This window comes from Haliaeetus albicilla, chromosome 10, assembly GCF_947461875.1.
Source record: "Haliaeetus albicilla chromosome 10, bHalAlb1.1, whole genome shotgun sequence".
Taxonomy (NCBI): Eukaryota; Metazoa; Chordata; class Aves; order Accipitriformes; family Accipitridae; genus Haliaeetus; species Haliaeetus albicilla.
Window position 1 is genome coordinate 1,764,102 of NC_091492.1, and position 12,894 is coordinate 1,776,995.

Sequence of the window (12,894 nt, forward strand, 5' to 3'; positions counted from 1 at the left end):
GGGCCAATGCCAGCGCTGGTGGGAGCTCCTGGGAGCACTGTGAGATGTCGGTGTGGACCTCAGCCACCTGTGCTGGGGGCTGAAGGGTGTACGTGAGAAACGGCTGGGATAAAAGGGCAATTCCTCTGCCTCAAATATAAACTCAAGCAGCCTGAAGCCAGAGAAAGGAGAAGAGTTATATGAGTCTCAGCTCTCTGAAGACCTGGGGGGTGGTGGGCTTCCAGCACCAGACACAGGTCATCTGGGCTCCCCTTCTTCTCCAGTCACTCAATACAACTAGAAGGAAGGGGAAGGAGTATTGAGCAGAAAAAAAAATTACGCATTTTTTCCTCTCATAATTCAGAAGAACAACGTCCACATTTCATGCCGGAAGTAGCGGCACTTTGGGGATTCTTGTGTCTGAGACCTAATTTGTAAAGTAACTAGGGATCCCTTAGGGTAAAAAAAGCATTATAGGATCATTATTAAAATGGACATGTATTTCATGTTTCTGTTCCACACCAGTGAGAAAAAAAGGCCAAGATCTAACTCCAGGATGAGGGGACAAAACCGTGAAACAAAACACTCACCCAGTGAAGTGATAAAAATGGGACGCAGCTTCCTACGTGTTGAGTGCTGCACCGGGGAGGCTGCTCCAGGTCTCCTGCTTTGCCCACTGCTCAAACACACCACGGCAGTGACACAGAGTAAAGAGCAGCAACCCTTTTTTTTGTTTTTTGTTTTTTTTTTTAATAAAAGCCACAATCCCTGGCCAGAGTGGTCCCTCTCAGCTCTCCCCTGTGCTTGTTTTGCACATCTGGGCTGAGATCCAGTGCTCCGTTACGGCATCAGAATGAAACCTGCTGCAGCTTGACCACAACCCACACACGTGGTTGCCAGCACAGATAATCTAGAGAAAAAAAAAAAAAGGCTTTCTCGAGCCTTTCACCACTACTTACATCAGCAGTGTCTCTAGCATAGCCTGTCACAGACTGGGAAGCTCCTCTCAAACCCTTGGCATGTACGTGGCTAGATGAGAAGCTATTTCCCCAGAGGAACGAGTGAAGCCACGTATTTCAGGTTGAATCTCATGCCTGCCTGTCTCCCACCCACACGACGCACACGACTGCCGGCGTAATTTCTCTCACACATACAGCATCTATCTACTCAGCCGAGCCTGTACATCACCTGGCTATTGATCTGCCGGAGGCAACACGACCTGCACCCGCAATGAGGGCGCAAAGGAGATGTGGCAGGAATGCAGACCCTGTTCAGCCGTTTCTGTGGGGAGAGAAAGGGGCTGAGGCAGCAGGACACCCTGGACCTTGGGCTGGGGGCTGCTTCTGCAGCAGGGAACACACAGCATACTAACACAGGGGCAGCTCATGGGGAAAGGGGCCCAACCGCTTCACCATCAAGGACATCTGACTTCTGAGATACCAGAACTGCTGGTGCAGATATCACTTGGTGGTTGGAGCTCAGCGTGGAGCTGGATTTTCATGGAAACCTGACAGGTTTCCTCCTGCACTATTTTGAAGTGAATGCAAGCTCCAAGGCCACCAGTTCCAGTTCTCACTGCTGCACCCCTGATCAACCCAGTGAAATAAACACAGACCCTATTTCTAGGGTGAGAAATCACTCATCCTCTCCTCTAGACTGCAGATATTTAGTCACTCTTTAGATCAGAGCAGGGTCTACCTGAATTCCATTCTATTCCTTGTTCTTACCTTCTGCAGTAGACTTCAACTTTTTGTCCTGGCTTTCAAAGGCCAGGCACTGCTTAACTCCTCACCTTCCTCTAGGGCATCAATAGCCTCAGCAGACACAGTATCATCTTCTTACACCATAGCCCATAGCCCTCATACCACAGCCTTCCCCTCCCACTCCCACACAGGGCGTGCTCTCGCTCAGATGTTGTTCATCTGTGCAGCAAGGACGACACTTGTGCAGTCCATAAAGCACCACGGCTATAGTAACCCATAAAAAGAATACAAGAAAGAGAAAGCTCTGAATAGCATCACTGAGTTCCTGGGAATAACAGCAGTGCAAGCCTCAGTCCTTGGGGCTTCAAAGGGCTGGGGAGGAGAGAACTTTTCATGAGACAAAGTGAAGCAGCAGAGAACATGGCTGAGCACTACCTGTGTGTTGTCTTCATCTCCCTGAGCATGGATGGTGTAGGAACGACCACCGTTCTTCAAGGTCTCAGTGGCAATGCGCACTTCCACCCCTGGAAGCGGGGTGCCCACAGAACCTACAACAGAAAAAAAGGCTGAAACAGTGGACAGCCTCTGGGAAACAACAAAATCAAGGATGCAAAAGAGCAGCTGCTCGTCTATCAATGGCATCTGCAGACTGTGCTGGCACTAAAGAACTTCCTAGCAGGGGGTTACCCTTCAGGAAGGCTTCGATCACATCGTATGTCTGCATGCAAATGTCACTGCGGTGCAATACACCGTTGTTCGCTGAGCAGGCAGTGTTGGAAATGCCTAGGAAAACAAATGTGTCTCCAGCCCTGAACAGTCTCTCTTGGCCAGTCTTTGAAGACATCAGCACAGCTTCGCAGCTCAGTAATGAAGCTGTCTTTAAAAAAAAAAAAAAAAAAAAGGCACCATGAAACCTACACAAAGACGTGAAAAGAAAGAGCACAATGATTACCACAGTGGCTCACTGCTTCTCTATAGCCTGGACCTGACAGAGAAGGCAAAGGCTTAACAGTGTGAGAATTGCAAGGGATTATCTCAGTTTTATGAGACATCAATACACTGTATATAAAACATCACAGGAGAAAAGCAGAGATCAAAACCACACCATTCTTCCACAGGTTTCAATTTTCAAAGCCAGGGAATCTGACACAGTGTCACAAATGACTGCTATTAAGCTCCAAGATGGTTCTGCGACCCAGAGCTCCCCAACCTGCAGCATTCCCACCCCTTGGTTTAGTCCATGCTCTTCTTGGTGAGCATCTGAAAGCAGAGAAGAAAGGGCAGCTTTGTTCCTGCGACCTCTGTCTGAAGGGGGGCTCCAGGCTCAGCAGCAACCAGGAGTCATGGGCATCTGCTGGCTCAGCAGGTTTCGCTCTGCATCTCAACGGCACGAGACGGCTTTCGTTGCAAGACGATGCCTGTGACTTTCATCCCCTGTGAGTGGGAAGAGGGACGTCAGCACAGAGCAACCTGTGGCTCAGGAACTGGACAGGTCTGAGCTTAAATCAGTAAGTGTACTCTTTATTTTAAGAGATGATCAATTTTTCCCCTGGAGACCTTCCAGTTGTTGATGCTTTCTAGCTCTGCTATGATCAGCTTGACATTGGAAAGTCCTTAGAGCAGGGTGTGCAGGACCCAGGGCTCAGCGCTGCCTTCCCCTTGTCATCTAAATTTCAGGCATTTGGGTTGAGTGGCATTTTTCCTATCCTGGTCTCATTCTCCTGTTCAAGCCCTGGAGATCTGGTATCTGTGACATCATGATTTTGTTTGCTACATTGGTCAGTTGCCATGGAAATAGATATGTCGTCGTAGCCCAGATTTATGGCATCCCTGCAGGATCAGCTAAGAGCAGATGGGCTATGAGGGAGTGAGATTTTATTGCAGCGAAACTACCCGAACAATTAGCAAATCTGGCAAGAAATAAACAGAAAGCGACGTGGCAGTTCTGTGATGTGTGTCTGTTCAGCTTGAAATTGCCTTCGGCATTCAGGTCAGCCAACACGCAGCCAGGTCCTTCTCTTACCGCAAGCATCGCTTGGGCTGCTCTCATCTCATGGCCAGACGCTGCCAGGAGTCAGAGACAGAGGACTGCAGTAAGGACAGAGAAGCACGTGCCAGGAGAAGTGCCTGGAGGTGCCATGTAGAGGTATTTATGTATTTTAAACAGTCTGGTACTTGCCATGGTAGACTCCAGGAGGACTCAAAGCAAGTAACAAGTCATGGAAAACACCCTAAACGTTTGCATGCCAAGTTTGCTGAAGCCAACTTCTAGACTTCTATGGGAACATTTTCTCCAGTGTGAAAAATGCCTTGTGCAGACAGTCGCCAACCTGCCCGTGAGACATGGCAAGGGACAGCGGGCAGACACTGTGAAGTCAGTCTTGCAAAGCTCATCCCAGGGAACAGTAACCAGTGCAATGAACTGCTACAGGCTCTCACAGGCTTGCCATCTCTGGAAGCTTTCAAATCAAGATCAGATGGATGTCTTCCTGGAAGATGCTTCTTCCCTGTATGCAAGCTACTGACCTCAATGCAGAAATGTAATTGATTCAGGGGCAGCAGGACTCAATGATTAGTGCTCACTTCTAGTCTCGGTCCTTGAGAATAAAATACCAAAGATCAGCACAGCACTGTCAAAACAAATCTGAAGACACAGAGAAGGCAGTGTGTCCCCCATACAGTGTTTCAGATCCAGCCAAAATACAACTCCATCAATTTATTTCCTACTTGGCTAAAGTAAAACCAATGTGTAAAATAAGTCCCTCATGGAGAGCTGTTTCCTTATATTCAGTCTGGAAAAGGCTTTCTGGTATTTAGGAAAAATCACAAACTTGGAAATCAACATCTGTAAAGGCTGAAAATGCTCGTAATGTTGATTAGAGCTACACGAACCTGACAGTATTAATAAAATTTGTGCAAAACCAATGACTAGAGCTTCTCAGGCCCATCTGCTGTGTCAAGATACACACCGTGCTGACTCCAACAGGTCAGCAGAAGGTTAAGCCCCTTCCCAAAGGAACGGCACCGGAGGTCCTGGCTTCACCAAGACCGCAATCGAGGGTGATCAGAAAGGGGTCGACATTCTGCACTGGCTTCTTTTTGTCCCCAGCCAGAACCCCAAGGGGAAACTGGGGACAAATCCCTGCTCCTTCCCCTCTCGCTCCCTCCCAGCTCTCCAATTTGCAGGCTCCTGAATGTTAAGAAATGCTGGCAACATGCCCGCGGTGTCAGCTCAGCCGGCATCAGCCAGGCTGCAGTCAGGAAGGAGTGACACTATTATTCTTTCACCAGTTCTCCTCTGTTTAAAAAAGTTGTCAGCTCTTCCCAGATAAATTTAATTGGCCCTGCGGTCTGTGTCCTTCGGTATCTGGGGACCTCGATGCTGTTATGTGCGGTGGTGTCCTGGGAGAATTGAAACAGGCCAACGATAAGGCACTCAACGATCTCACTGTCAACAATACACGGAGTCCCCGCTGTAGGAGCTATTAGCCGCCTCTGATCTAAACCTCCAATTAAAGTGGTGATTAGGCCCAGTGAGGCATTCTCCGTCCATGAATTATTCATCTCCCTTCACAGTAACAGCACCAGGGGGGATTAGAATGAGAGCTGGTGAAAACAGAGGCATTTTAAGCAGGGTTTTAACCATATACAAGCAAACATTTATCTTTCAAATCTTTCATCTTTTCTTCTTCTGGAAATTAAAGCCCCCTCCCCTTCCCCTTCAGACCTGTGCTGTGGGTGGAGAGCCGTGTCACACTGCCAGAGACACCGGTGGTGACACGGGCAGGACAGGCAGGCTCCGAGGACTCGACCCTTCCCCAGCCACACCAAGCAGGTGGAAGTGGGCAAGGGAAGCCCCAGGACCTCTCCTCAGAGGCTCATGAAGCAGTAGAGAAGGACGTGTGCTGCTTTCACTCCAGGAGAAATCCCCTGGTAAGTGTGAGGATCCCTGGACCTACCCATGGGGTAAAGTGTCACGCTTGCAGCGCTCTTTTTTCAAAATAAAGCTAGTAACCGCTTTGGCCAGCGTGCAAGTCTGTGGTTACCACCGCCTGTACTTCTAACACCAGTATACCTGTACACCAGAGCCGTCTGAGGTTTTTTCTCTGGATATTTCACTCCTCCTCCTGCCCAGCCTCTGTTCCCAGCCCATCATTGCATTTGACTCTCAGTTGATTCTCTCACACTGGATGCCCTGTGGTACCTGGTGACCTTACATCCCAGCCTCTAATGGGGTACTATATCAAAAGCTTTTTCACAGCTCCAGTAAATTATGCCTCAGCTTCACCCATCTGCTTCCCAACTGACACTTCCTGAAATAAATTAATCAAGCCTATTCAATTATAGCCTTCTTTCTGTAAGGTCTCTCGCTGATCCACATCTTTGTGAGATGCTTCTCTCCCCTCTTGGGGCTGCAGCGAGCCCCTGGACAGTGGCTGGAGTGACAGTCAGCCAGCCTTTATCCCCAGCCCCTCTGCTTGTAGCTGCACGAGAGGATTTGTCCCCAGCTCCCCTGCAGACCCCGGTACCCTCAGGGACGCTACCCCAGCTCTGTTCAGGAGCACGGCCACCCAGATCTGGAGTAGGAGCTGCCCTTCTGGGTGCCGACGTCTGTCTTGCCCATGTTACTTTCAGTCTTATTTCCGTTCTCCTTTTGTCTCCTGGGAAATTTCTAGAGCCTCCGCTCATTTCCCCTCCTGAAGATGAATGAAAAGCAAACACAACCAGGCCACAGGGACATTGAAATGATCTCTGCACCGTCACCCTGTGGCGTGGGGCTCACAGACAGCTCGAGCTCCTGCAGGTGGGAATCTTGTTTCCCTGCCTGCTTCCCTCTCCTGCCTGCAGGGATGGGGCTTCTGGAGGAAGGGAAGACTGGCTGAGCTGGGGTGGAGGAACGACAGTTACTCTGCAAAAGTAAACTAGAGTTTGTATTTCACACTGTCCCTGAGCTGTCCTCAGGCGGAGGAGCCACTGCAGGGGAGCTGCGGCTTCTCCTCTCCCTGTGCAATCCCTGCAGGGGCACAGCTACTGCATCCCATGGGACTGGAGTGCTGTGGGAAGCCTCAATGCCCAGGAGAGTCCCCCTGGGTAACATCGGTCCCCCAAGACACCGGAGACCAAGATGATGCATATGGTGCCATGCATGCACAGACAGCATGTGGGGAGGAGAAGGTGGCGTAGTGGTGGGCTGGGTTGCTCAGCAGACAGATGGCCATGTTTTTAGCCAAAGGAAGGGTGGGGGCATTTTATATTTTTCATGTTTCAGATCAATTTATTTCTAGGTTACATAAAGTACAGATATTGAGAGGAGTCACAAAGTGTACCTAAGAGAAGTGAGGAAAGACAAGGAGAGAACAGAACCAGAGTGTACAACGAGGTGTGACAATTTTAATTCCTGAAGAGTCAAGAAACTTGCACTAAAATAAGAGTAAGCAGACATCCTATTTTAAATGTTCAGTACCGATTGGTTGGACGTGAGCTGCTGCGTGGGGAATCCTGTGTCAACACCACACACGAATACAATTTCACAGAGCAGGAGCTGAAGACGCAGTCCCATCACAGCGCTTGAATTAACACTTTGGACATAATAAAGCATCAATATGGACTCTGCCTCACGGACAGAACCAGCCTAGCTGGTCAGGTCAGCATGCACCACTGTGAGCTCTGCACACACAGCTTTGCCAATCCACCATGGCCAGTGATCCCAGAGAAACCCAGCCACTTCCCACATACCCATGCCTCCTCCTGGCTTCCCAAGGCCAATTCCCCTGCCAGCATCATTGTTCCTACCACAGCCTGCTCCTCAAGCATGACAAATGGCAATTAGACGTATATTCTTTGTGATGAGAAAACCCAAGAACACTTCACAGCCAAATGCCTCCAAACAGTGTGCACCCTCTAGAGACTCCTACCTGGGACACGGACTCCATGCAAAGGGTTAGAAAGCGCCATCCCAATCTCAGTCATCCCATACCTCTCCAGCAACGTGTGCCCAGTGATGCTCTTCCACTTCTCCAGGACAGGCACAGGCAGGGCTGCTGAGCCTGATACCATTAACCTGCACAATGAAACCCCATTTAAGAAAGTATCCAAGATCACTTTTGCTCCAGGGAATTTGCAGTCTGACACAGGGTTACATAAAGGCTGCTCCTACGCAAACCTTAAGCCAGAAGCCCCCAAAGCCTTTTAACTGCAGCCAAGGATGTTCTTCACATATAGAAGATTCTCTGTCCGATATGGGTTTTAAATTAAGATGGGACAGCCTCCTAAAAGAGATACTGCACTACAAACTTGGGTTGGAGGACAAAGTCCTTAGTCTTGTGTTTGTAGGGTGACACATATAACGAGCACGCAGACCCCTCCTGGCTTTACCATGCAAGAGTGGCTCATGTAAGTAATGTCACCCTGGTTCTTGTCAAACAGACACTAAAGCACAACAATCAGCACTGCAAAGAGGTGATCCTAAAAAGAAATCTCGGCAGATCCACTGTGGGGACAGCTAGCCGCCAGCAGCCCCTGCCCAGAGGGGCATCGCTCACCTACCTGATGTTCTCCTGGCAAAACGCACGCACGAAATCCTGGACTTGTGGTTGAGAGAAATGCTTGTCATAATACTCTATCAGCTTGGCATAGATAGTGGGCACTGCCATGAAGACACTGATACGGGGAGCCTGGGAGCTTAGGAACTTCTTCCAAACCTAGAAAGGAAGGGAACACACATGTATAAAAATACACCTCAATGTAAATTGTAGAGGGAAGTGATTGTCAGCGCTGTCCATGCTAACTCCTCAACATCTTTGAAGAGGTTCACAAGCGAGGGGTCTGCAAACGCCTCACAGGGCAGTGAGCCCCACCACTGCTCCTTCATACAGTGCAAGGGGCAACTGAGGTACAGGAGTGCGACAGGCTTGTCCAAAACAAAGCCACCCCGGGCTAGTCGCAAACAGTCAAACCTCTGCTATCTAAGACTTCTGGAAAGTACAAACCACTGGAAGCCTGGTGTGTGCACCTCATCCACGTCCAGAACAATGGCTCCCAACCCTCATCATGCCCTTCTTGCCCAAAGCACAATATTCAACCTCCTCATTCTACCAGTGGATCACCCACGTGCTTTCACTCTCAATAAGCACAAGATGATGGAAATGGCATTTTTAGTACCATCATGTTACAGCCAAGAATTTGCTCATGAAGACGTAAGCTGGTGGCAGAATCAATTAATTCCCTTATCACGTACAACTCTTCAGAGGCTACACAAAGCCACCAGCTTTTCAAAGCATGGGAGCTCTTCTTTGCAAAGGCACTAAGCCACACGCAAAGAACGTGATACACAGGTAGGAGCCCACAGACTTGAACCTTTGAGGGAGAAATGCTTTTAAGATGGCTGGCAGGGCTGGGAAGAGAGATATCACGCACTTTAACTGGGAGTGAAACTCCACTGCAATGGAAATGGTCATCTTCTGGTGAGCAGGTGCAGGGAGACGGGCTCCCAGAGAGCTCAGATCAGCCATCAGAAACCACAGGTAAAACAGCTGTAGCCAGGAGACAGCAGCTAGCCAGGAGGGCCACTACACCAACCCCGCTCTTCCCGAGAGGAACCGTCCCTCTGGGATGGATGTTCTTCAGCTGCGACTCCTGCTAACATGTGGCTACTACAAATGGGGGCAAATTCCAGAAGCCAGCTCTGCTGGGGCGGGGGGGGATGAAGACTAAGCGAGCCCCCAGTTGCTGCCCTGGCTGAGCAGCCCCTCCTGGGAGCAGCTAGCAACGGGAAGGAGCCATAAATATTGCAATTGGGCCCATTCCTTCCACACCTCGCCACTCTTCCCCCTAGATAAGCTCTTCCCAAGACAGGAACGATCCAAAGTCATCAATAAATTAAAGGCTACGGTGACGGCCGCCTCTTTCCTTTCGCTCCGGTCCCTGCCCCGTTGTTGACAAATGTATTTCCTAACAGCTCCTGACAACGCGCGCCGCCTCTCCCCTCCCTGCCCGCGCACGCTCAGCTGCACACAGGCGCGTGCGATGGCGAGAAAAAGCAGGAATTGATTGAAGGTGAACAAGTGATTCTCCTTCATGCTGTCACTCTGCCCCCTTCCCCTCCGTCCCGCTCGCTCAGGCTCCATTTCATTACTTTCTACTTCGCTGCGCCAGCACCGCCTCCCCCCGTGTCTCTCATTCCACTGCTTCAGAACAATCAGCTCCTAAAAAAAAAACCAACCCACCGCCACCATGTTGTTATTCTTAATAGAGCCGGACACATCCAACAAAGGCACCATCCCACCAAACAGAAGGGATTTCATGCTGCCTCCCAGCCCAGAGATGGTCCTCGATGGGGCGAGACATATGCACAAGGTGGAAACCCCCCGGACACCTCCGGAGCTGGGACATGAGCGCCGCAAGATCCCCTCAGCATCAGGGAAAGCAGAGGAGGAACATGACTTGCCCAGACCGACGGGTGACATGCCCAGAGAGGGAACATCACACTTCCTTGCAGAAACCCCACCTACCAGCACGATTCCCTAAAGCAAGCTGGAATAGACAAAATTGCATTTAAAAGAATCTAACCCCTGCCATACTCCTCCCAGCCTCTTTCCCCAAAGATCTTATTCTCTTCAACCCCCCAATATCTTTCTCATTCGAGGCACCAGGATGGAGAAGGACCTCTCCAAAGCCAGGGGCTGAATGCACGGACCTGCTCTCCTCAGCCTCGTGCTCCCGAGAGCCATTGCCTTGGGCAGGGAGAGAAGTGTGATGAAAAGCAGGGATCAGGACTGTGCCAAAAGAATTGAAGGGAGACAGATGCTTGGGGCTGTTAGATCCTTGCTTTTCGATTTTTTTTTTTGCTTTCACAAGTCCAGAGCAGCTGTGAGGAGCACAGGCAGACTTCTAGTCTGGCCACACAGCACAGTTATTTTCACACGGATTTGGATTTGGAAAAAAAACCCAAACCATTGCTCCAAAACACAGCAGATCTCTCTTGCACCCCAGAGTCCCCTTTCCTCGCACGCCTGCTCCACTCCTGCCCTAGACAAAATCCTCCCTAGCACCACTCCAGCCACAGGAGCAGCTTTTTCGGTGTCAGTCCAACTCGCCCCAGTAACAGCCCCTTCCTGAAGATAAGCAGCTGCCTTTGGATTTGTGCCACCAGCTGCCGGGGTGATCTGCTGACAGCCAAACCTCTCCACCTGCTCTGCTCCTGCTCAGCCAAATCTGGATCCTACCCATGTGTTTTAATGGTACTAAGCACTGAGCCATGGTACAAAGCTGGCAGCCCCAAGCCCTCCGCAGACCCCGAGCTGTCCGGAGAGCTTGTCACTGCCCAGCCAGCTGTAACAGCTATTTCTGTTTTATAACTATAACTTCACGGTTTGAGAGAAGGATCTGGGAAAGTCTCGTTACCTGGGACTAATCAATCAATCCCAGGGCTCGGACAGCCTCGTAGCAAGAGGCCAGCTTTGCCCTTCCAGCACACAGCATCCTCCCACACCGTCAGGCTTAGAGCAGCACAATCAATCTCCTCTTCTGTTATCCCATGTGTCACCATCACCACATCAATTACCTGTGGACAGGGTATTGGCAGCCCATCACTTCATTTTATTTTGCTCACCTGATACCTCAGGACACCAAGTGCTTTTAAAAAGCCACGGATTCCAGAGGCAAACATGACACTGTGTGCCAGGGCTGCCGGACTTTGCACCGAGCGCTCACCAGACACAAGGGAAGCGGCAGTCTTCTGATGGAATACGTTCAGGAGATAGACCAAGATTCCTTTTAAGATAAACGAGGGCTAGAAACAAAAACTTTCTAACTGCAAGACAGCAAGAGTGGGAACAGCTTCCTACCAGCCATAACAGCAGTGAAAGCCCAGGGCAGGCTTACAGGACAGGGCTGCCTGAGCCTGCAAAGAAGTGGGAGACCTTCTGTTCCCAACAGCCTTCCCGTCAGCCTGACATTCCTGATTTTCTTCCCCTCCCACTGCACAAAATCATATCTGGACAATTCCATGGGCTGGCCAGTGGGATTTTGCCATCAGTAAATGGAAAAGAAAAAAAAAAAGGAAAAAATTACGCCAGGAGGTACAAAACAACATACACAGCTGTAAGATTTTTCCCACGTATTTCTTCCAGCACACAGATGGCAAGATGGTGAATGAGGACAGAGGAACACGCAAGCTGCTCCAAGAGATGGTCATTCCATACAGCAGCCTTCCCAACCAGCCTCCATATCTGCTAAGATCACCTGAAGCAAGAGACACAAGCTCAGAGGAGAAAAGGCAGTAACTTTTTTTCCTTTACAGAGGCCTCACCTTCAGAGGGAGATGCGCAGTGCCATAAACTAGACAGAAAACACCATATCTACCAACATCTGGGCATCTTCTAATGCAAAAAAAGAAAAGAAGGCGGCAAGAAGAGATGCAGGCAAAAATACCTAAAAGCTGAAAAGGAAGTGAATATCAGCATGGACTTTCCCATCAGATCACAAACAGATAATAGATAGCCCGTGCTGCTGCCTGTATTGACAGATATTACAGCTCCTCTCTTCTATAAAGTTATTGTATCATTTTCAGTTGTTATTGAATTTTTTTTAAACCTTTTCAAAAGTAACAATACCCCTAATGCAAGGCTAAATCATCCCTTTACTTCCCTTTTGATTGGGCAGATGGGTTTGTGTTTTGCACCGATCACTGCCATGCGGGCAGCACTGCCGGGGAGGAAAAGGGCGCCTGCAATTTTCGGAGCATCTGCAAGAGCAACAGGCAGCAACACGGCTGCAGCCAAGCCTGATCGTCGTTTGGCAAGACCCTGTGCCTAACACCAAGGACAGAAAGCTCCCAGAACTCTCCAGTATCACCAAAGGGATGGCAGGACCACGCACCCACGTCCAACACCGGTTTATCCCCAACAAAGGCAGACGGGCACAACATGAGATGGGAGAGAATCAAGGAGAGCTCTACGCTCTGCTAAGGACCGAGCCATGATGGTTCGTGAGCAATATGCAGAGAGAGAGAAACATTCTTCTCTTCAAAGGGAAATTGGGCCCTTGGTGGCTTCGTCTCATGTTTGTTATAACCCCAAACTGTTTGCGCTCTGCATGACTCTGGTTTTAATCATTTATTCATCAGTGCAGTCTGATGGCCCCTCTGCATTCCAGGCTGAAGCTTTTAAACCCTTCCTATGCTTTAGGCATACTGAAAGGAGCAAGTGCTTTC

The 12,894-nt window shown here is 49.7% G+C and overlaps 1 protein-coding gene across 4 annotated transcripts in view; it reads right to left on the reverse strand.

The window, feature by feature from the left end:
- ACSF3 (acyl-CoA synthetase family member 3) overlaps window positions 1-12,894 on the reverse strand; it is a 66,736-nt gene that overhangs the window by 42,649 nt on the left and 11,193 nt on the right. For 3 of the 4 annotated variants that reach the window (XM_069793280.1, XM_069793277.1, XM_069793278.1), the window contains exons 4-6: window positions 8,229-8,383; window positions 7,598-7,743; window positions 2,118-2,230 (exon numbers count right to left, since the gene is read on the reverse strand). In XM_069793280.1, coding sequence (XP_069649381.1) covers window positions 2,118-2,230; window positions 7,598-7,743; window positions 8,229-8,383 — 414 coding nt within the window. The remainder of the gene's footprint in view (window positions 1-2,117; window positions 2,231-7,597; window positions 7,744-8,228; window positions 8,384-12,894) is intronic. The other variant, XM_069793279.1, reaches the window with a different exon arrangement.